The 23,102-nt window shown below is 43.2% G+C and overlaps 1 protein-coding gene across 3 annotated transcripts in view; it reads left to right on the forward strand.

Annotated features, from left to right (window-relative positions):
• Positions 1 to 3,790, forward strand: part of LRRC8D (leucine rich repeat containing 8 VRAC subunit D) — a 124,275-nt gene extending 120,485 nt beyond the window's left edge. For all 3 annotated transcript variants that reach the window (XM_040470907.1, XM_040470910.1, XM_040470908.1), the window contains exon 3: positions 845 to 3,790. In XM_040470907.1, the coding sequence (XP_040326841.1) occupies positions 847 to 3,423 (2,577 nt within the window). In that variant the 5' untranslated portion in view covers positions 845 to 846 and the 3' untranslated portion in view covers positions 3,424 to 3,790. The remainder of the gene's footprint in view (positions 1 to 844) is intronic.
• The last annotated feature ends 19,312 nt before the right edge of the window (positions 3,791 to 23,102 follow it).

Here is a 23,102-nt window from a genome sequence, read left to right on the forward strand (position 1 = left end):
CATTCCACCTGTGTCTTTGACCCTCTTCTCCTTCCACATGCTTTCCACAGGTGCTGTATCCAGGGCCATAGTTTCAGTTTACATATATTGATAAATCCCAAGTATGTATAGTAAGACTCCTCTTAAACTCTGGACCCTTAATTTCAACTGTCTGTGGCACATTTCCACCAGAGTGATAAGAGCTTTATAGTCCTTACTTAATCTAAGCTTTCCGAATAACCCTTAGAAGTAAACATCCCCAGGCTTGGAGAAGCACACCATTCACCATTCATAAACAGTAAGCCTGAGTCTGGTACACAGGCTATCTAGAATTTAATAGTGTACATGGACCATTCCATTTTGGCTTGAACAAAATAGAAGTCATCTCACTCCTCTCCCTAAAACTCCAGTCTTAACCTTAAATCAGTCCAGTCCACAGCAAATACCATCTTGTTCTCATATCCTTCTTCATGGTCCAGGAAGTTACAAGACATTTCGGTTCTGTCCCTAAAATAGTTCTTAAACTGCCCCCGCTCCTGCCTCCATTTCTACTCTAACCCTTGTAGACCTTCAGCAAAGTGTTGTAATTTCTTACCTAGTAGGCATTCTTATTATTCCTCTCCCATTTTTTTCTCTTCTCTTGGGCTAGGAGAGAAAAGCTACAACAGACCGCGATTTTTCTCATATGTGTTCATTCCTTTTAGTTTATTTACTACTATACCTGTCTTGGATAAAAAGCTAGGATGTGGATGAGAAAACTTTACTTTGGTGCAAGTAAAGTGTTGGGTTTTGTCTTGTTTTGTTTTCTACTTAATGTTTTCACTTGTATCTTTGTAATAAAGTCTTTTGTTTCCTTGTTTTCTAGGAATGTTTACCCTTGCGGAAGTTGCTTCACTTAATGACATTCAACCAACTTACCGAATCCTGAAACCATGGTGGGACGTGTTTATGGATTACCTGGCTGTCGTTATGTTGATGGTAGCCATCTTTGCGGGAACCATGCAACTTACCAAAGATCAGGTGGTCTGCTTGCCGGTATTGCCATCTCCTGTAAATTCAAAGGCACACACCCCACCGGGAAATGCCGACGTTACCACCAATATCCCCAAGATGGAAGCAGCCACTGACCAAGACCAAGATGGGCGGACGACAAGTGACATTTCCTTTGGCACATCTGCTGTGACACCTGACATACCTCTCAGAGCCACATACCCTCACACAGATTCGACAGTTTCAAATCAGGAGACAAAGAAAGAGAAGAAGGATCCAACAGGCCGAAAAACAAACTTGGATTTTCAGCAATACGTATTTATTAATCAGATGTGTTACCATCTGGCCCTTCCGTGGTATTCTAAGTACTTTCCATACCTTGCTCTTATACATACTATTATTCTCATGGTCAGTAGCAACTTTTGGTTCAAATATCCAAAAACATGCTCAAAAGTAGAACATTTTGTTTCAATATTAGGAAAGTGCTTTGAGTCTCCGTGGACTACTAAAGCGTTGTCTGAGACAGCGTGCGAAGACTCAGAGGAAAACAAGCAGAGAATAACAGGTGCCCAGACTCTACCAAAGCATGTGTCTACCAGCAGTGATGAAGGGAGCCCCAGTGCCAGTACCCCGATGATCAACAAAACAGGCTTCAAATTTTCAGCCGAGAAGCCTGTGATCGAAGTCCCCAGCATGACCATCCTTGATAAAAAAGATGGGGAGCAGGCCAAAGCCCTGTTTGAGAAAGTAAGGAAGTTCCGTGCTCATGTGGAAGACAGTGACTTGATCTATAAGCTCTACGTGGTCCAAACATTTATCAAAACAGCCAAATTCATTTTTATCCTCTGCTATACCGCAAACTTTGTCAACGCAATCAGCTTTGAACACGTCTGCAAGCCCAAAGTGGAGCACCTGACTGGTTACGAGGTATTTGAGTGCACCCACAATATGGCTTACATGCTGAAAAAGCTTCTCATCAGTTACATTTCCATTATTTGTGTTTATGGTTTTATCTGCCTCTACACTCTCTTCTGGTTATTCAGGATACCTTTAAAGGAATATTCTTTTGAAAAAGTCAGAGAAGAGAGCAGCTTCAGTGACATTCCGGATGTCAAGAATGACTTTGCGTTCCTTCTACACATGGTAGACCAATATGACCAGCTCTATTCGAAGCGCTTTGGTGTGTTCTTGTCGGAAGTCAGTGAAAATAAACTTAGGGAAATCAGTTTGAACCACGAGTGGACGTTTGAAAAACTCAGGCAGCACGTGTCCCGCAACGCCCAGGACAAGCAGGAGCTGCATCTGTTTATGCTGTCAGGCGTGCCCGATGCTGTCTTTGACCTCACAGACTTGGATGTGCTCAAACTTGAACTGATTCCGGAAGCTAAAATTCCCGCTAAGATTTCTCAGATGACTAACCTCCAAGAGCTTCACCTCTGCCACTGCCCTGCAAAAGTGGAACAGACTGCTTTTAGCTTTCTCCGAGATCACTTGAGATGCCTTCACGTGAAGTTCACCGATGTGGCAGAAATTCCTGCCTGGGTATATTTGCTCAAAAACCTTCGAGAGTTGTACTTGATAGGCAATTTGAACTCTGAAAACAATAAGATGATCGGACTTGAATCTCTCCGAGAGTTGCGGCACCTTAAGATTCTCCACGTGAAGAGTAACTTGACCAAAGTTCCCTCCAACATTACAGATGTGGCTCCGCATCTTACAAAGTTAGTCATTCACAATGACGGCACTAAACTCTTGGTACTGAACAGCCTTAAGAAAATGATGAATGTCGCCGAGCTCGAACTTCAGAACTGTGAGCTGGAGAGAATTCCCCATGCTATTTTCAGCCTCTCAAATTTACAGGAACTGGATTTAAAATCGAATAACATACGCACAATTGAGGAGATCATCAGTTTCCAGCATTTAAAACGACTGACGTGTTTAAAATTATGGCATAATAAGATTGCCACCATTCCTCCCTCCATCACCCACGTCAAAAACTTGGAGTCACTTTATTTCTCTAACAACAAGCTCGAATCCTTACCGGTGGCAGTGTTCAGTTTACAGAAACTCAGATGCTTAGACGTGAGCTACAACAACATTTCGGCAATTCCCATAGAAATAGGATTGCTTCAGAACCTGCAGCATTTGCATATCACCGGGAACAAAGTGGACATTCTGCCAAAACAGTTGTTCAAATGCGTGAAGTTGAGGACTTTGAATCTGGGGCAAAACTGCATCACCTTCCTCCCCGAGAAGATTGGTCAGCTCTCCCAGCTCACTCAGCTGGAGCTGAAGGGCAACTGCTTGGACCGCCTGCCAGCCCAGCTGGGCCAGTGTCGCCTGCTCAAGAAAAGCGGGCTTGTTGTGGAAGACCATCTTTTTGACACCCTGCCACTCGAAGTCAAAGAAGCATTGAATCAAGACATAAATATTCCCTTCGCGAATGGGATCTGAACTGAGGTGATACGTGCACATCCGTGTGCAGGAACCACTTCCTAGATTGCAAACACTCACGTACAAGTTATTGCAAGATAATGCATTTTAGGAGTAGATACATCTTTAAAAATAAAACACAGAGAGGACGCATAGAAGGCTGATAGAAGACATAACTGAATGTTCCATGTTTGTAGTGTTTTCAGGCATTCCTTTCCAGATCTTTTCTCTTTTCTTTTTTTCTTTTGGGGAAAGGGAAGGAACGATTATAATCACTAATCTTGGTTTCTTTTTAAATTGTTTGTAACTTGGATGCTGCCGCTACTGAATGTTTACAAATTGCTTGCCTGCTAAAGTAAATGATTAAATTGGCATTTTTCTTACTCTACCACCTTTTGGGAGGTGTCTTGATTTACTTTGCTTGACCGGTGCAATATTGCTTTAACTCAGACCACTTAAAGACACATCGGGTCCCAACTTGTAAATGTAGATTTGCTGAAATATTGATTTCCTTCCTGTTTTAATTTAAAGTGCCTCAGATAAGCACTTCTTATAATACTGGGCTAGGGCTACTGCTTCTGAGAATCCCATTTTATAGATTTTATACTCTTGGAGGCCTGGAACACGATAAAGGTGTGTAGACTTTCAGTTTGTCCCCCCCGCCCCCCCGGATTATTTAAAAAAAAAAAAACAAGGAAAAGTAAATAACATCCCCCTTACTAATGGCTATTTTTCTGTAGTCTGGAGTTTGGATTATGAGATACATTTTTCTACCAATACTGTAAGGTTGCCAATGAATAGAAAATGATTTTTGTAAAAATTAATTACAACCAGGACAAAAATTATAATGGCTTAATGATTAATACTTTTCAGTATATCAGGAGCACCTGGGTGGCACAGTTGGTTGAACGTCAGACTCTTGATTTTAGCTCAGGTCATGATCTCACAGTTCTTAGAGTCAAGCCCACATTGGGCTCCACACTGACAGCACAGAGGCTGCTTAGGATTCTCTCTCCCTCTCTCTCTCTATGTCCCTCTCCCCTGAACCTCAAAATAAATAAACATTATTTTTAATCTTGAAAAAAAAAACTTTGCAATGTATGAATATTTGGACGATAACACAAAATCAAGGATCATTAATTTCTTGCCCTTTTCACTGTTGTGGGGGAAAACGGGACTTAAAGTTCATTAAATTGGAAAACTGACTTTCACAATTGATTTCAGTGACAAGCTGTATTTCCTGTGTTTGTCTGCACCTAGGAGGGGGCATGCCAAGGAAATGCTGGCAGAATGTACTTTTTGGATGATGGTTTTCCTTCTTTAACCTACAAAGTGTACAGAAATTCGCTGCCATCTGTTTAAGTATTGGTCAGCAGGTGTTTCTTAGCCTTTCTACAGGGGTGTTTTTTCAAGAGAAGAGGACTGTTTGACATTCCTGATGACAAAATAATGTCCTCTCTAGACAAGACTGGACTCATCTAGTAAGATACTGGAGGGGCCTGGCTGGCTCAGACAGAAGAGCATGTGACTCTTGATCTCGAGGTCGTGAGTTCAAGCCCCACTTTGGATATAGAGATTACTAAAAATAAATGAACTTAAAAAGAAACTGGACATTCTCTTGTCACACTTTAGCGTGAATTGAAGGATTTTGCAGAGAATGTGAAAATATGGACTCACATCCTTGCTTTTCCTCCCCAAACTGGTCTCAGAGAACTGGCCCGTTGCAAGTGGTGATGAATCTTTGTTCGCTCTAGACTTATAAATACTCTGGGAAGTGTTACCACTAATAGAGAAAGCCTTGTCCTCTCTGGCTGCCTTAGGAACTGACCCTATCTCCAGCATCCCAGCCACTCTCTCTCTTCCTAAAAGACAAGTGTATAAAATCCCAGGTTCAGAAAATCAAAGGACAAGGGCAAATTTGGGATATATAAGCCATTTGTCTTCCATATATGCACCTTTGATTTCTCTACTATGCGCCTAGCCAGTCCAGGGAACTGGGAATTCACTGCTGGAACGAGTCAAAGTCCCTGGCTACTGCAGCTTTTTAGCAAAGGAAGAGAATACTAATAATGCCAGTTATACAAATGATTAACTATAATTGTAATCTAGAAGGTGTGCAGAATCTACGTGAATGAATTACGGCTGGGAGAGGTAACACTGAAAGAGGAGCTTCAGGGAGGTTTTGTACCCATCAACTCTGCCTGTAAACAGACATTTCCTTCCCACCGGCCACATAGGGCACTATTCTCCCTGCATAGTAATACCACCAGCAGACTATGGGCACAGCATTTTTAGAAGGATGCCTCATAATCTTGCTTGTGAGGTGAACAGGCCAGATCTCAACGATCCTTGCTTTATGGACTAGGAAACTTGCTTTCCTTTCTTAAAACAAGTGTATGTTATTTTGAAGGGCATAAATGGCAAGACACCCCCTGGTCACCGTGCTCTGCAGAGAGGTCTTCTGTAGGAACCAGTCTGTGTGACACTCCCAAGCTTGACAGCTGGCCCTGGCCTGTGGGTACCCATTTCCTAATCAATACTTGAGGTTCAGTCGCTTAGAACTGATTGGTGTTACATGCCTTCAAACATACCCAAACTTCTATTGACTTTATCAGCCCTTAATGATTTCCTTGAACTCTGAAGAGTTCATGGTCCATTGATTTAAGTGCCTCATTCTTTGCCACTGTTTGCACGTAGCAATATTTTAAGAGAGGTTTCACAAGAAATGCTGATTCATCTTGCAAACTTTAAATATACAGGGTCTTGGAGTCTCAACAAAACAACAAATGAGATGATGAAATATACTGTCAGTCCATGTGTCTTCACAAATTTATGTTGCCACCACATGTACCAGACATGGGAGAAAAACAAGTTAGAATGTACGACTTTTGGCTTACCAGTATTTTCATTTCTTTTTCCTAAGCCCCTTGAGCACCATTTGGAGAGAATTCATTTAAAGAAACTTTAAATATTCCATGTCTGTGTGAGTCCCACAAAGTCTTGAGGTTTACTAGTGCCTGTTTGACCCCCCTCCCCCCACTTTCAGTTGGCTCAACGGAGAAAACTGGCTTTTTTGGAGATTCAGAATGAGCTGAAATTGTTACAGGGACCTCAGTCTTTGTAGTGGAGATTTAGCAATTTAATAATAGGTAGAAAGAGTTCATTCTGTAAAAGTCCTGGCCCACAGTTCCTGCCCATTTGACATTTTTCATAGATAAAGGGAAAAGTCTTACATTTTATTGCTAGCACTTTCTCTGACTGCCCCCTCTGAACTCAGAGGCAACCAGCAACTAAACCCGAAGTTGCTGATGGCAGTGAACTCCAAAGTGCCCTTGATACCCACGCCCAGTAGCTGTTTCCATTCACCTTGCTGAATAAAAGCCAGAGTGCTGGCCTCTCACTAGGATTTCTGGCACCACTTGGCCAGTAATTCATTACAATAAAATGGTCTCTTTATCGACTGAATCCCCAAACAAAGCCTGAACTAACAAAAAGCCCTTTTCATGGAAAGAAGAAGGAGGGGGTGAACTTTGGAAAACAGTTTTCAAATGTCCTCTAACTTGTGACTGACACAAGAAGTGGTCCCATCTGGTCCTGGCCAGCTGTGGCTCTCCCAGGACAACCCTACCAGGTATTCGGAGTAGTGTCTGCTTGGGGGGCTTGGTAGGCAGGGAGACAACAGCAGGGCCACAGACCATCGCCTTTCAAGTCTGGTATAGCCTGAGGTGACCACCATGTCGCAGCTATCAAGGGAATAATAAGCTCCTTGGTTCACAAATCTTCAAACTCCAAAGAATAGCAACGTATACATTGTCGCAGGTAAGCATAGTCTTTCTCGTGGAATGCACAAGATTTTTTGCAGTCAATTTTTTGCAGGGTTTCGTCTCAGACTCAGGACCCACACCCGCACCTCTGAGGGTTGAAATGGCCTAGCCCCACCTGCTGTTCCTATAATCAGTCCTTTCCCTACTACTAAGATTCCAGGCTCTGGATTGACAGTGGCTGGATTTGAATCCTGACTCTGCCTCAGCTGTATGACCGAAGCAGGCTACTTAACCTCTCTAAGCCTCAACTTCTTTATCTGTAAATGGGAATAATAATACTGCCTCCCAACGGTGCTTTTTGTAAAGACTAAATGAGGTGATTCGTTTAAGGTGCTGTGCCTGCCAGATAGTAAGTACTCAATAACGATTACTGTTACTGATGGAGGAGCATGGGGCAAGCTGAGGGCAAAGTACAGGCTAACAGCACCCCCCCTACCTTGTATGATATTCCATACATACACTCCCACTACCCCAAAACAGGAAAGAACAAAAAAATAAATAGGAGTCTCTACCAAGTTTACAAGAACAAGACAATCCCGTCAATGGCCTAAAGTCCAGGAACTCCCTACTGTCTTAATTCTTTGCTAGAGGGAAAAACAACCTTAGCTTGACAATAGATAGGCCTCCAGTAAGTCTTTAGCATGTGAAAGCCTCTTTGGAACCTCCCTCTAGACTTTATCTCTCCCAAATCCTTAAACCGGTCACCAGCCCCCACCCCACCCCCACCCTTGCCTTACAGCTCTTCCTGCCCTCGGGTCCTGTCCCTGTGCTTTAATAAAATCACCTTTTGCACCAAAGACGTCTTCAAGAATTCTTTCCTGGCCATCAGCTACGAACCCCGCCGTCACCCTCAAAACTGCATCATTACCATTATTTCTATCCCCAACCGTCACAAAAGACTGTTAGTGTCCCCTAATACGCATTCTCTCCTTCACTTCCTTGGTATGGAATTTTCAGTGGACACCGGGAACACAGCATAAAATACGTACAAAATAAAATATTTCCCAACCTTACTTGGGGCTGGCTGTGGCCATGTGACTAAATTCTAGCCAAAAGAGTGGGAGTGGAAAGGGAATGTGCACTTTCTGGATTGAGCCCTTTAAGGGAAGGGCCTGCCATCCCTTTCCCCATTGCTTCTGGTTAAACTGCAGATTTTAGAAGGGAGTCCTGTGTAGACTGCAGACCCAGGGAAACAAAGCAGGCATGGGCCTGCAACAGAAGACTGGGTGGGCCCGACAAATTCAGAGAGCAGGATTACATAAAGGAGGAGTAAATTCTGTCTTGTGGAGGCCTGTGTGCATTAGGGGGCTCTCATACATGCAAGTCCCAGAGACTTTGCTGCTCAAGTTGCTGTGCAGGGAGCTTCTCAGAAATGCTGAATCTCAGATCCTTAGACCAATGGAATCAAAATCTATATTTTAACAAAGTAATATCCAGGTGATTTATAGGCATGTCAAAACTTGAGAAGCATTGTCCGAAGTAGCACACCTATCAAAAACAAGTTGGCTGGCCATCATCAGGAGCTGGGAAGAGGTTGGTGCCGGTGACTAGTGTTTTTTCCACCATTGGGCTCTGCCTCTCCCTTCAGCCCGTTGCTGGGCTCTCACTGGGGAGGAAACCAGAGTTGGGCTGCTGCTTGTGGCTTATGCCAACTCCCATGCTTCCCCTTTGCTCCTGCTGGCAACCATACCATTCCTATCACTATGGCAACCATAGGAAGGCAGTGTGTAGTCCTACTGTTGTTGACTGCTTGAAGAGATGGTGGAGGAGTCTGAAGTTTTGAAGGTCCTATAACTGCTCTAATGACCTATGTGTCCATGTTCAGGCCATGGACACTCTTCACAAGCCCAGGTGGCTAAACAACCCCATTCCATTGTTTCACCTTCAGACTGCATCTGGGTTAGCTGCTTAAAGCTCACTCAACCGTGGGATAACCTGCTCATTTGAGCCTTTCCAGAATGTCCCTGGGGAACTGCCAAATAGCCTGGCATGGAAATTGGCTGGAGTCATTTCAGGGGAAGACCTGCCCAAAGGAATCACCCAGGTGTTAAGCCAAGTTGTGTGTATACTGTAGAGAAATCTGTGTTTTCAATTTGCCAGTGGGAAGCTATAATTCAATAGTAGCCACATAATTCAGTACTTTGAAATGAAATACTGCCTGGATGGAAACCTCTTCAAGATGTATCTCCCAGGGTTTAACCCCAATCTTTCCTATGACTTAGGCCTGCCGGCTCTTTATCTGCTTTGGTTGTGGTGGGAACAGCTGGTCACCATCCAGACGACAATCCTTCATCGTCTTGAAGATGGTGATTCAATCACTCATCAGCTCCTTTTCGCCAGGATGTTTTGAAGATTATGTCAGCATGGTGCTCAGAGCTCCCTGGAGATAAACGGTGAGCAAACACAGCCTGCTATTAATTTATCATCACACTAGGCAAACAATTTAGCCCAAGTCTATTTTTTCATTCCTGCCCAAGAAGTAGCTGATGCATATTCAAGATGATGCCTTCCACTTATCAGTTCTATGTAACTGCTATTATCTAAGGGATTATGTGTTTCAGGTTTCCATTTCTGAAGGTGAAAGAACACCTTTGAACGTGGATTGAGCAATATAAGTAGCGATAGCAGCTCAGACTGTATACTAGATGGGCACCTGACTGACTGACTTGTTCCAGCAAACCTGGGTGGTGTGAATTATCCCCATTTGACAGATGAGGGAACTGTGAGTTAGACAATCTGCCTGAGGCCACCTAGCCAACAGGAGACCAGGGCACTGTTAAATCAGAGGATGCGCCTAGCTTATCTCGTTCAATCCTCACCAGACCAGGAAGAGAAAAGCATTGTCCCCAGTGATGAGAAAACAGATTCAGGCAAGCTAACCTGTCTCTGGTTCCACATTGTAGGTAGCAGACACTAGCCGCAGACTCAAGTGTGTCTACAACCGGAGTCACGCTCTCCCACCAAACGACATGGCAGATGTCTGGTGCTCTGTCAGCAATTCAGAAAGAGGTTGTGAAAGCTGTGTTGACATCTGGTTGTATAAATCCACCCCAAGCCAAGGCTTTTCTTCATTCTTTAGTAATAGGAGTTTTTGATGTGTCTCAGCATCTGTCCTTAGCGTTACGACTTGTTTCCTCTGGTAGGCTGTCTGACAGTCATGAAAAGGCAATCCACCCAAGGTAATGTAATTATTTTCCCCTCACTAAATGTTCAAGGCATGACCGTCTTTACTCGTGGCCGTTTACTCCGAAATGAGAAAGCTCTGTCTGGACTATTTGATGCAGAGTGAATGTGGTGAAGAGTGACATTCAACAGGTCCAGAAAGGTGGGTGCAGGAAAACACTGTAACATTTGCTGGGCCCTCCAGGCAGATGTGACTTTTCTTTCCAGCATGGCATTTGAGACAGATTCTCAAGCTGTTACCAACCCGGGCGGCACCGGCGCCTGCGTTGTCCTGACCTTTATTTTTACTGGATCTCTTTCTTCTTCTGTTGACGGTCCCTGCACTCCACCATCTGGGCTAGGACAAGAATCAGATATTTGTGGTCTCTGGGGAGAAAGAACCAGTTTTACTGGAAGAAACTGCTTAGAAGAAAGAAAGGATGTATAAAGTTGAGGAAACTAACATTCCCACCCCTGCTGGTACCTTTGTAACCCATCCCACTTCATTTACATTTCAAAGCCTCCAGAATGTTTTGATTTGGGTTTTTTTGTGTTTTTTTGTTTGTTTTTTGTTTTTGGCATTTCTTATCCTTTGTGATTGTTCCTTATCCATTGTAATTTGTTCTAATATCTTACCTAAAGTGAGCTCAGTTTCCTGGGAGTAAATTTTTTTTTAAGTTGACTTAGGTATTTTGAGAGAGACCAAATAAGCAGGGTAGGGGCAGAGAGAGAGAGAGAGAGAGAGAGAGAGTCCCAAGCAGGCTCTGTGCTGTCAACACAGAGCCCCATGCAGGCTCGAACTCACCAACCATGAGATCGTGACCTGAGCCTAAGTGGGACGCTTAACCGACTGAGCCACCCAGGCGCCCCCGGAGTTAATTTTAACCAAAACGTGAATTGTCATTTGAAAAACACTTATGTCTGTCGTGTATCTCTGACTCCTTGTAAAAGTGAGTAGAACTTTTACAATATAACACAAGTAATACACAGACAATATAAGCAGAAAAATCTTGTCATTCACCACGACTAAAATTAATCTCGATTAGACTAAAATTTTCTTGGTCGGGAGTGACCAAGAAAGTATGCAGATGGAGCAATAAGAAGGAGGTCAGAGGAGGCGGAAACAGGTGGAGATGTTTTAAAATATTGTCAACAGTTATTCTATTATTTACAGAATAAAATTAGCCCAATGACACATTCTAAGTATGGCCTCAGTTCTTCCACCAGCCGGAGCTGAAGACGGGGTAAATAACACGTGTGCTCGGTTGCCATGAATCAGGCCCCGTGTAGTCGCTTTGGGGAAGATTGCAAGAGATAGTAAGTTAACTACTCGTACTGAGTTCTTAGTTGCTAGAACTTAGTTGATTTCCTGGTTGTATGAAATTAAATTAATTCGTGGCCTCAGACGTAAGTCCCTGTTTGTAAATAGAGCCTTCTGCCAATAGTTCAGCCACTTGCTCTTTGTCACATGAACTGAGGGAATGCAGTGTGGTGGCCAGGGTTCCAGCCTGCAACCTAACAGACAAGTCACTTAACATGGGTGTGCTTTTGCTTTCTCATCTGTGAAATGGGGTTAATGATAGTATTTCCTTCGTGGCGTTGTGTGGATTCAGTAAGTTAACACGTATGAAGCACCTAGAACAGGATTAAGCATGTTGAGGGCTTCATACATTTTAATGGTTTTCATTAATAAAGTTTCTAAAACATTTGGAGGATATATCCATAAGCAAAAAAAAAAAAAAAAAAAAAAATCTGGAAAATAAAGCTATAATGTAATATTATAGTAGAGCTAGGAAAATGGACACTGACCAATTATGAACGAATTGTGTCTTTCTCTCCTTTCAAAAGCCAGCAAAGACAAGTCACAGGGTACTTAATGTCTTACAAGCAGCTTTTCATACATTTACTCACTTGTTTATTTTGCTCAGCAAATCAGAGTAACCAGACTCTGTATCATTAGGAACCCTCTTTGGTTGGTTATGAATGTTTCTAAGTAGTTCTCTAAACTTGGGTCAGACCCTGTGACCCATCTGGCCAAAGGCCGGAAGACAAATTTCTGAAGAACGGCAATAAAGGACTGTGTCTTGAGCTAGTTTTTTGGGTCCTCAATAAGGAATGCTGACTATTTTAGTTACATAAGGATAAGGAATTGGTTGCTGATATAAGGGAGGAAAAAAAAATTGTTTTCCCTCTACCCATCTTAGGTTTACAGACCCAGCCCTGTAAATTAGACTGACAAAAGACATTAGCAAGAGGAAATCAAATAGAAGTTTATTAACAAGTGCGTGATGCATATACAAGGGAGCACCCAGAGAGGAGTCATTCAAAGGCGTGGTATAGCATTTTTTACAATTCTACCTACAGTTGTTAGGTTAGTTTCAGGTGTACAGTATAGTAATTCAGCAATTCCATATGTTGCTCAGTACTTATCATGATATGCATACTCTTAATCCCCATCACCTATTTCACCCATCCCCCCACTCCCCTCCCATCTGGTAACCATCAGTTCTCTATACTTTAGAATCTTTTGTGGGTTTGTTGTTGTTGTGGTTGTTGTTGTTGTTGTTGTTATTGTTTTAACGTAAGCTATACATCCAATGTGGTGTTTGAACTGATGACCCAGAGATCAAGAGTTGCAAGTTCTACCAACTGAGCCAGCCAGCTGCCCCTTTGTCTCTCTTTTTTCTTTTATATATAAAGCCTTGTTTTTTTATTATTTTTTTAAGTAGGCTCCATGCCCAGCATGGCACCCAACTCAGGGCTTGAACCCACAACCCTAAGATCAAGACCCTAGTTGAGATCAAGAGTTGGACACTCAATCAACTGCCCCACTGTATCTCTTTTGTTCATTTGTTTTGTTTCTTAAATTCCACATATGACTGAAATCACATGGTACTTATTTCTCTCTGACTTATTTCACTTAGCATTATATCCTCTAGGTCTATCCACATTGTTGTAAATGGCAAGATTTCATTCTTTTTTTTATGGCTGAGTAATATTCCATATATACACACACACACACACACACACACATACATGCCACAACTTCTTTATCCATTCATCTATTGATGTACACGTGGGTTGCTTCCATAGTTTGGCTGTTGTAAATAATGCTGCAATAAACATAGGAGTGCATATATCTTTTCAAATTAGTGTTTTCATATTATTTGGGTAAATACCCAGTAGTGGAATTACTGGATCATACAGTAATTTTTAATTTTTTGAGAAACTTCCATATTGTTTTCCACAGTTGGCTCCCACCAAGAGTGCACAAGTGTTCCTTTTTTTCCACATCCTCTCCAATACTTATCATTTCCTGAGTTTTTTATTTTAGCCATTCTGACAGGTATGAGGTGATATCTCACTGTGGTTTTGATTTGCATTTCCCTGATAATGAGTGATATAGAGCATCTTTTCATGTGTCTATTGGCCATCTGTGTGTCTTCTTTAGAGAAATGTATGCTCATGTCTTCTGCTTATTTTTAAATTATATTATTTGGGTTTCTTTGGTGTGTGTTGTATGAGCTCTTTATATATTTTGGAATATTAACCCCTTATTGGATATGTCTGTCATTTGCAAATATCATCTCCCATTCAGTAGGTTGTCTTTGTTTTGTTGGTTGCATAGCATTTTAGCAAAAGAACAATACATGTTTAGTGAAATCTTAAGAAAATAAGAAAAAAAAGGGCTTCGAGTTTCTAGCAGTGACAAATTGTAGGAAGGCAAATATATGGGGAAATTAATGGTAGATAAAGGCTAGTTTTAGCAAAAATTGTTTTGTAGATTTCTCTGGTGCTGTCTCTGAGCTGATAAGGTCTAGGGTCATCTCCAGTGGTGAACTTCTGTCCTCCTGGTAGAGAAAAGAGATGGGACACCTTTGCAAATTTACATCCTACTTTTAGGCAAATAGGGGTGGGCAGAGAGCTTTTTTTTGTATCTTTTTCTTCTCAGTTGCCTTCAGCTCAAAATTATCCTTATGCCAAAGTGGCATATTTGAGGATGGCATATTCTAGTACCCTTCACTGTGCTGATCATCATTCTGTATTTCTTTTTCATTAACTTGAAACTTTCATTAAGACTGGTCATTGGGGCTAAACATGTTCAAATTTTTATAATCTATTCAAGAAGATAAAAAATTATGATCACAGGGGTTCCTGGGTGGCTCAGTTGGTTATGCGTCCAACTTTGGCTCAGGTCAATATCTCATAGTTTGTGTGTTCAAGCCCTATGTCAGGCTCTGTGTTTGAGAGCGTAGAGCCTGGAGCCCACTTTGAGTTCTCTGTCTCCCTCTCTGTCTGCTCCTCCCCCATTCACACACACTCTCTCTCTCTCTCTCTCTCTCAAAAATAAATAAACATTTAAAAAAATTATCATCAGGGGGCGCCTGGGTGGCGCAGTCGGTTAAGCGTCCGACTTCAGCCAGGTCACGATCTCGCGGTCCGTGGGTTCGAGCCCCGCGTCAGGCTCTGGGCTGATGGCTCGGAGCCTGGAGCCTGTTTCCGATTCTGTGTCTCCCTCTCTCTCTGCCCCTTCCCCGTTCATGCTCTGTTTCTCTCTGTCCCCAAAATAAATAAACGTTGAAAAAAAAATAAAAAAAAAAATTATCATCAGAAATTGTTGGCCGATGTTTCCTTCAAAGGATTTTTAAAATACCTGATCCATGAAATGCCAGATTTACAGAACAGATGACTAAGGGGGTGATCATTCACAAAACACAAAGAATCTTTCCTTCTGTTCATCAGAGTTAGCGCCTCTGGAACTCAGAAAAAGAAACGGGTTATACGTAATGTTTAGAAAATGCATCTGTTGGGGCACCTGGGTGGCGCAGTCGGTTAAGCGTCCGACTTCAGCCAGGTCACGATCTCGCGGTCCGTGAGTTCGAGCCCCGCGTCAGGCTCTGGGCTGATGGCTCGGAGCCTGGAGCCTGTTTCCAATTCTGTGTCTCCCTCTCTCTCAGCCCCTCCCCCGTTCATGCTCTGTCTCTCTCTGTCCCAAAAATAAATAAACGTTGAAAAAAAAATTTTTTTTTTTAAATTAAAAAAAAAAAAAAAAAGAAAATGCATCTGTTGCTGATAGCAAAGCACATTTGCACTTTAAACAGAATGCTCATTTAAAAAGTACTCTCTGTCCAGGCTTGCATTGAGCATCTTTGTCTATTCATCTACTCCTCTGCCAACTAAAGAATAAAACGAAGTGAATGGAGGTTTTATAAGAAAACACAAAAGGCAGTGTTTCCGTTGCTTTTTTAACTCTGCTAGTCCCAGCCCATGATGAAGAGGTGTGAAGTGTTATCTGAGAACCTGTGAGATCTCAGCCTTACTTGAAGATTCAGCTCAATTTGTTACATTTATTTATTTTTGAGAGAGAGCGTGGGAGAGGGGCAGAGAGAGAGAAGGCTCCAGGCTGTCAATGCAGAGCCCATCACAGGCTTGAACTCATGAACCAAGAGATCATGGCCTGAGCCAAAACCTAGAGTCAGAAGCTCAACCGACTGAGCCACCCAGGTGCCCCAGTTTCTTACATTTGAAAGACTAGGAACCAATCACAAGGTATGCAGGGCTTAATCCAGTGGACTTTTAACCCTTTCATTATGCCAAAGATCCGCCCTCTACTACACTAAAGGGATTTAAAGATCCCCTTTAAACTTCGGCTATACTAACAAAGAATAGGGGTGAGAATGGGGGGCGGGGTACACAATAACTGCTTAGGCCAGGTCATCTGTTTCTGTAAGAAATAATCCCGCTCTTGCCCTATAGAAGCTGGGCAATGTGTTAAGTTCTGGGGCAAATCAGATGTAGTTGATCCCTATCAAGAAAGAATTCAGGGGCACCTGAATGGCTCAGTTGGTTGAGCACCTGACTTCAGCTCAGGTCATGATCTTACGGTTCCTGAGTTTGAGCCCCGTTCGAGCCCTGTTCGAGCCCTGAAGTGGACTCAGGACCAATACTGTCAGCACAGAGCCCACTTTGGATCCTTTGTCCCCTGCTTCTCTCTGCCCCTCCTCTCTCTCTCTCTTTCAAAAATAAACATTAAAAAAAAGGCCGCTTGGGTGGCTCAGTCAGTTTAGTGTCTGACTTTCGCTCAGGCCATGGGCTCACAGTTTGAGTCCGAGCGTCACGTTAGACTCTCTGCTGTTGGCACAGAGGCCACTTCAGATCCTCTGTCTCCCTCTGTGCCCCTCTCCCTGTCACACTCGATCTCTCTCAAAAATAAATAAGCATTTAAAAAACTAATAAATTAAAAAAAAGAATTCAGCCCACACTTTATTCTCTGTTCTTGCCCCACCGTCTGCCCCCATGTTTGCCCTGCACCGTCCCACAGAGGTGCAGCTCCCAAAGAACAGGACAAGTCCTCAAAGAAGCCAAGGCCTTCTCATCAGCTGCAGTCTCCCCCACCCTTTCATTTCTTGCTGCCCCTCCCTGCTTTCCCCTGTACCCACATGTTGGCATTAAAGGACGCAGCCTGTACTTGTTAGCTCTTTCTTATGTAGTCTTCTAAATGTCCTGAAGTCTTTTTTTCTGATTACAAAAGTTAGCACATGTTCACTGTTACATAAAAGTCAAATATGACAGAAATGCATGTCCTCTGAAAACATTTCACTCCGTCCCTCCAAACTGCAGACTTTCCTTTAAACTTCAAGTAATAGTCAAAGTCTTTCAATAGCCCTCTGATTTGCATGCGTCTTCCCCTCTCTGACCCTTTATCCTTCATCTGGCCCTCTTTACTGTGCTCCAGCATTACCGCATTCAGCTTGCCTGCACTCCAGGACCTTTGCACCAGCCCCTCCTTTTGCTGCAGTGCTCTCCCCAACATACCTACATGGCTCTGTCTTATCAGCTTGGGCTGCCATAACAAAATACCACAGACTGGGTGGCTTCAACAACAGAAATGGATTTTCTCACAGTTCTGGAGGATTTAAGTGCAAGATCAAGGTTGCAGCCGATATGGTTTCTAGTGAGAATTGTCTTCCTGGCTTGCTATGTCTTTACCTGGCCTTTCCTTGGCACATGCTCACAACCTCATTTAACTTTAGCTACTTCCTTAGAAGTCCCATCTTCAAACATAGCCACAGGGGGGAGAGGGCTTCCCCACATGAATTTTGGGAAGACACAAACATTCAATCCATAACAACTTCCTTCTTCCATTCCTGTTTACACATCACCTTATCAGAGAGGCCTTCTGTGGCCTGCTCTTAAAAAAACAGATTTAGGGGCACCTGGGTGGCTCAGTTGGTTAAGTGTCCAACTCTTGATTTCAGCTGGGGTCCCGATCTCACGGTTCGTGGGATGGAGCCCCACAACAGGCTCTGTGCTGGCAGTGCAGAGCCTGCTTGGGATTCTTTCTCTCCACTCTTCCCTCACTCATATGTTCTCTATCTCTAAATAGATAGATAGATAAATAAATAAATAAATAAATAAATAAATAAATAAATAAATAAATAAATAAAACACAGATTGATTATTTCTCACAATTCCATGGGGCAGCTGGGGTCACTGGGGTCATCCAAGAGCTGCATTCATCTGACTGAGACCAAAGGGTGTGGGGTTGCCTTACCCACCTGCCTGGACCTCAGTGCTGCTGTTAGAGAGTCTATCTCTTCAGAGAAATCTCATTCTTTTACAGTCTAGTCCAGCATGAATGCTTCAAAAAGTCAAGAATGGAGGCTTCAGGGCTCCTAAGGGCCTGGGTTCCTGATGAACAAGTCAGGAATAGCAGAGTCCATCACAAGGGGATGTGGACACTCAACAGTATGACTTGTCAGGTGCCATGCCTGTAACGATCTGCCACGTGATCCTACTTTAAGTTGCTACTCCACTCATACTTTTTTCTTTTCTTTTTTCTTTTTCTTTTTCTTTTTTTTGAGAGAGAGACAGAGTGCAAGCAAGGGAGGAGCAGAGAGAGGGAGACACAGAATCCGAAGCAGGCTCCAGGCTCCAAGCTGTCGGCACAGAGCCCGACTCAGGGCTTGAACTCACTAGCCTTGAGATCATGACCTGAGCCAAAGTCGGACCCTTAACCGACTGAGCCACCCAGATGCACCTACTTGTACTTTTTTTATAGTTGTTATCCCTGGTGAACAAATGACAAACTTTACACGGTATTTGCCTGGTTTTGTTCCCGGATATATCTCTAACACCCAGAATAGAACCTGACCAATGGTGAATGCTTAATAAATACTAATTTGAAAACATTAATTTGAAAATGAACTTTCCCATAAATGTATCCCATTTGACTTTTCACAACAACCTCCTGAAGCAGACAGTGAAAGTATCATTGCTCCCACTTTATAATTTTTTTTTAGTGTTTATTTATTTTTGAGAGAGAGAGAGAGTATGAGTTGGGGAGGGGCAGAGAGAGAGAGACAGAGAATCCGAAGCAGGTTCCAGGCTCTGAGCTGTCAACACCGAGCCCAACATGGGGCTCAAACCACAAACCGTGAGATCATGACCTGAGCCGAAGTCGGACGCTCAACCAACTGAGCCACCCAGGTGCCCCTCATTGCGCCCACTTTATAGATGAGGAGAGAGAGGCCTAGACAATGGAGAGTTGCTTGCCTGAGGTCACATGGCTGATAAGAAGAGAGCTTCTGACTTGGCAGGCCAGGCTTTCTACCAGCTATGGTGCAACCTTCCTGGGGGCATTCAGAAATGTACCCTCTGCCTATTGTATTTCCCTTCCCAGGGCTTTGGGCTTGAGAAGCTCTGTTGGATAAATAGTTTCAGTTTTCCAACTGGCTACAGGCCATGGGGTCTACAGGCCAGAAGCAGCATTATCTCTTTGAAGTCTCCCTGTGGAGGCCAAAACCTAAAGGTCTCAATGACCCAGAGACATGAAGACACTAAAAGGTAAGGGTGTCAGGATCTATCTCTGTGGACCTTGCCCTGGACTGCACTGCACTGTTGGTGTAAAGTTAAACTTTAAATCCGCGTGTCTAACCGGTGGTTGCCAGGTCATTCTGGTCTGGATGAGCCTTGCTCTAGCCCAGAGGGAACAGAACACACGCTCCTCTCAAGCTTTGAGCTGCTATTCCACTCAGAGAATGTCTAGTGAATGAGTGTATGTTCATATCAAAGGGAAATGGCACCAGATGGAGAAAGTACTCAAGTCAGTACATTTGAAATGTTTTGTGGTGCTTTTAGGGGGTGGAGAGGAAGGTTTGTCTCCTTTAAGAAAAGCCTCTTGAGAGATAGCTTGCAGATTGTTAGCTAGAAGCAAGTTTGAGGTTATTGTAAAAGCAGTCATTTTCATGCTTATTTTATTTTAGAGAGAGATATGGTGAGTGAGCAGGGGAGAGGGGCAAAAATAGAGAGAGGATCTCAAACAGGCTCTGCACTCAGCTCAGTGTGGAGCCGGACGTGAGGCCAGTCTCACCACTGCGAGCTTGTGGCCTGGGCCAAAATCAAGAGCCACTTGCTCAACCAACCGAACCACCCAGGCACTCTAAAAGCAGTCATTTTTAAAATAGAAAGTTTTTGACGGGGTGTCTGGGTGGCTCAGTCGATTAAGCGTCTGACTTCAGCTCAGGTCATGATCTCACCATTAGTGAATTCAAGCCCCACATGGGGCTCTGTGCTGACAGCTCAGAGCCTGGAGCCTGCTTTGGATTCTGTGTCTTCCCCTCTCTCTACCCCTCCCCTGCTCACACTCTGTCTCTGTCTCTCAAAAATAAATGTCAAATTTTTAAAAAAAGAAAGAAAGAAAGTTTTCGGGGCACCTGGCTCAGTTGGTTAAGCATCTAACTCTTGATGTCAGCTCAGGTCTTGATCTCAGTGTCTTGATTTCAAGGTTGTGACTTCAAGCCCTGGGTTGGGCTCTGTGCTAGGAGTAAAGCCTACTTAAAACATAGCTAGCTAGCTAGATAGGGGCACCTGGGTGTCTCAGTCAGTTAAGCCGTAGACTTCAGCTCAGATTATGATCTCACAGTTTGTGAGTTCAAGCCCCACAGAGCCCACTTTGGATCCCTGTGTCCTTCTCAATCTGCCCCTACCCTGCTCTTGTGCTCTCTCTCTCTCAAAAATAAATATTTAATAAACAAATAAATAAAGTAGAAAGTTTGCTCTTTTCTGCCTCATTCTGTTGATTTGTGATGGTATTTTTCATTTGCGACTTAATGTCATTCTAAGTAAAAATTAAAATTTTAGATTGGTATAACATTTAGCATTCATCTTTATATTATGTAATGTCCTTTTTTCCACTTTTTAAAATTGAAGTGTAGTCGACACATGTTACCTTAGTTTCAGGTGTAAAACACAGTGATTCAGCTCCTCCATACATTATGCTGTGCTCACCACGAGTGTAGCTACCATCTGTCACCTTGCAATGCTGTTACACTACCACCGACTCTCTTCCCTGTGCTGTGACTTATCCATTCCATAACTGGCAACCTATGTCTCCCACTCCCCTTCACCCATTTTGCCTACCCCCCACCCCTTCAACGTGTGTTGTTTTTTTTTTTTTTTTTTTTAACGTTTATTTATTTTTGAGATGGAGAGAGACAGAGCATGAACAGGGGAGGGCCAGAGAGAGAGGGAGACACAGAATCGGAAGCAGGCTCCAGGCTCTGAGCTGTCAGCACAGAGCCCGACGCAGGGCTCGAACTCACGGACCGTGAGATCATGACCTGAGCCGAAGTTGGACGCTCAACCGACTGAGCCACCCAGGCGCCCCTCAACGTGTGTTTTAAATGCCAGTATAAGAGTACTATTAAACTTATGTGCAGAATAGTAAAGTTACACAATCTATATTTTGTTTCTCACACATGCATGTGGATTTGGTTCCTACCAGGACAGTGGAAGTGCCAGACAAAACCAATTCAACTGTTTTTATTTCACCACATGATGACATTCTACCAACACTCTACCTCTGGTTTACTGAGGAATAAATAAAAACTTGAAAAGAGGAGGAACTTTGAGTTTCCATCTTTCCCTTTCTTTGTATGTTATCATATTTTGCAAACATGGTTGGCTAATTCAGGGAAGTACATGCATAAGGATATGATGGGATTCTTCCGTCATTTGTTAAATAACTAACATTATTTACATTAAAAAATTTTTTTAATGTTTATTTATTTTTGAGAGAGACAGAAATAGAGCGCAAGCTGGGGAGGGACAGAGAGAGGGAGACACAGAATCCAAAGCAGGCTCCAGGCTCCGAGCTGTCAGCACAGAGCCCCACGCGGGGCTGGAACTCACGAACTGTGAGATCGTGTGACCTGAACTGAAGTCAGATGCTTCACCAACTGAGCCACCCAGGCGCCCCAGCATTATTTATATTTAGAGCACCATTTCTTTCTGCATTCAAATCAAGTTCTGGGTCAAGCAGAAAGCAAGTCCTCTCAGGGCTCTGTGTGCCTGCCGCTCTCTGTTATAGATGGAACTCACTTACCTTGTGTCTGTCTTGAGTAACACTGAACTCCCCGACATCACGGGGATCCATAGTAATTCTGCACTCATGGGACATCAAGAATGTCACATGCAAATGGAACAACAAGGAAGAGTAGATACTCATATTATACCTGTCTTTACTTGCACACATGCTCCCATCAATGTAGTGTAAAAATCCAATACAAAGATAAAATTATTAAAAATCTCGGCAATAGAGCGTTCAAACAGGTGTGGTGTGAGTATACGGCTCTTGCATTCTTTTTGTTTTTTAAAGACTTTATTTTTAAGCGATCCCTACACTCAACATGGGGCTCAGACTTACAACCCTAGGACCAAGAGGCATACGCTCTGCCGACTGACCCAGCCAGGCCCCTCATCTCTTACGCTCTTAAAGCAGGCCTTGCTCCTTGCTCTGTGTACACCATGGGGAAGGACGGTCTGCTCGAGGAGCTGTAACACACACCCTTCGGACTGTGCTGTTGTTCTCACCATACAGTCTCCACCTTTGGTGAGGAGAGGGTTAATATTTATTTGTGGAGTTACCCATCCTGAAAGATCAGGAAAGGGAACCGTTCTTTTCTTAAGTCATTCAGCACATAGGTATTGATTCCCTCCTGTTTGCAAAGCACAAACTCCTGATGTTTAATTATCCAATTTGATCTCAATAGAAATGGAGTTAACAATTGATCATGAGGAAGTGTCCATAAAATCTCAACAGTATGGGGTTTGGAAAGTTTCCATGTTGGTGAACACCTCTGCATATTGGGAGGATGAAGCCTTTGGAACCCTCCCAACCTTATCCTATGTAGACCTTCATCTGGCTGTTCATGGGTATCCTTTATCATGTTTTCATAAACTGGTAACTTTGTATTTCCTTGAGTTCTATAAGCTGTTCTAGCAAATAATCAAATCCACAGGAGAGGAGGTCATGGGAACCTCTGATTTTTTTTAAAAAAGACTTTTTTTTTTTTTTTTTAAGTAATCTCTACATCCAGTGTGGGGCTTGAACTCACATCCTGAGATCAAGAGTCACATGCTTCACTGACTAAGCCAGCCAGGCGCCCCGAGAACCTCTGATTTTAGCCAAGTTGAACAGAAGTTGTGGGTTACCTGGAGACCTACTACTTAAAATTGGCATCTGAAATGGGAGACAGTCTCTTGGGACTGAGCCCTTAACCTGATCTGATCCCATCTCCAGGTAGATGTCAGAATTGAGTTCATTTGCAGGACGCCAAGCTGGTGTCACAGAATTGCTTGATGTGGGGAAAAAAATTTTTGCACATCTGGTGTCAGACGTGTTATGAGTGTGGTAGTTCTGTGAGAATAAAG

Source organism: Herpailurus yagouaroundi, unplaced genomic scaffold (assembly GCF_014898765.1).
Source record: "Herpailurus yagouaroundi ecotype Mexico unplaced genomic scaffold, PumYag 77, whole genome shotgun sequence".
Taxonomy (NCBI): domain Eukaryota; kingdom Metazoa; phylum Chordata; class Mammalia; order Carnivora; family Felidae; genus Herpailurus; species Herpailurus yagouaroundi.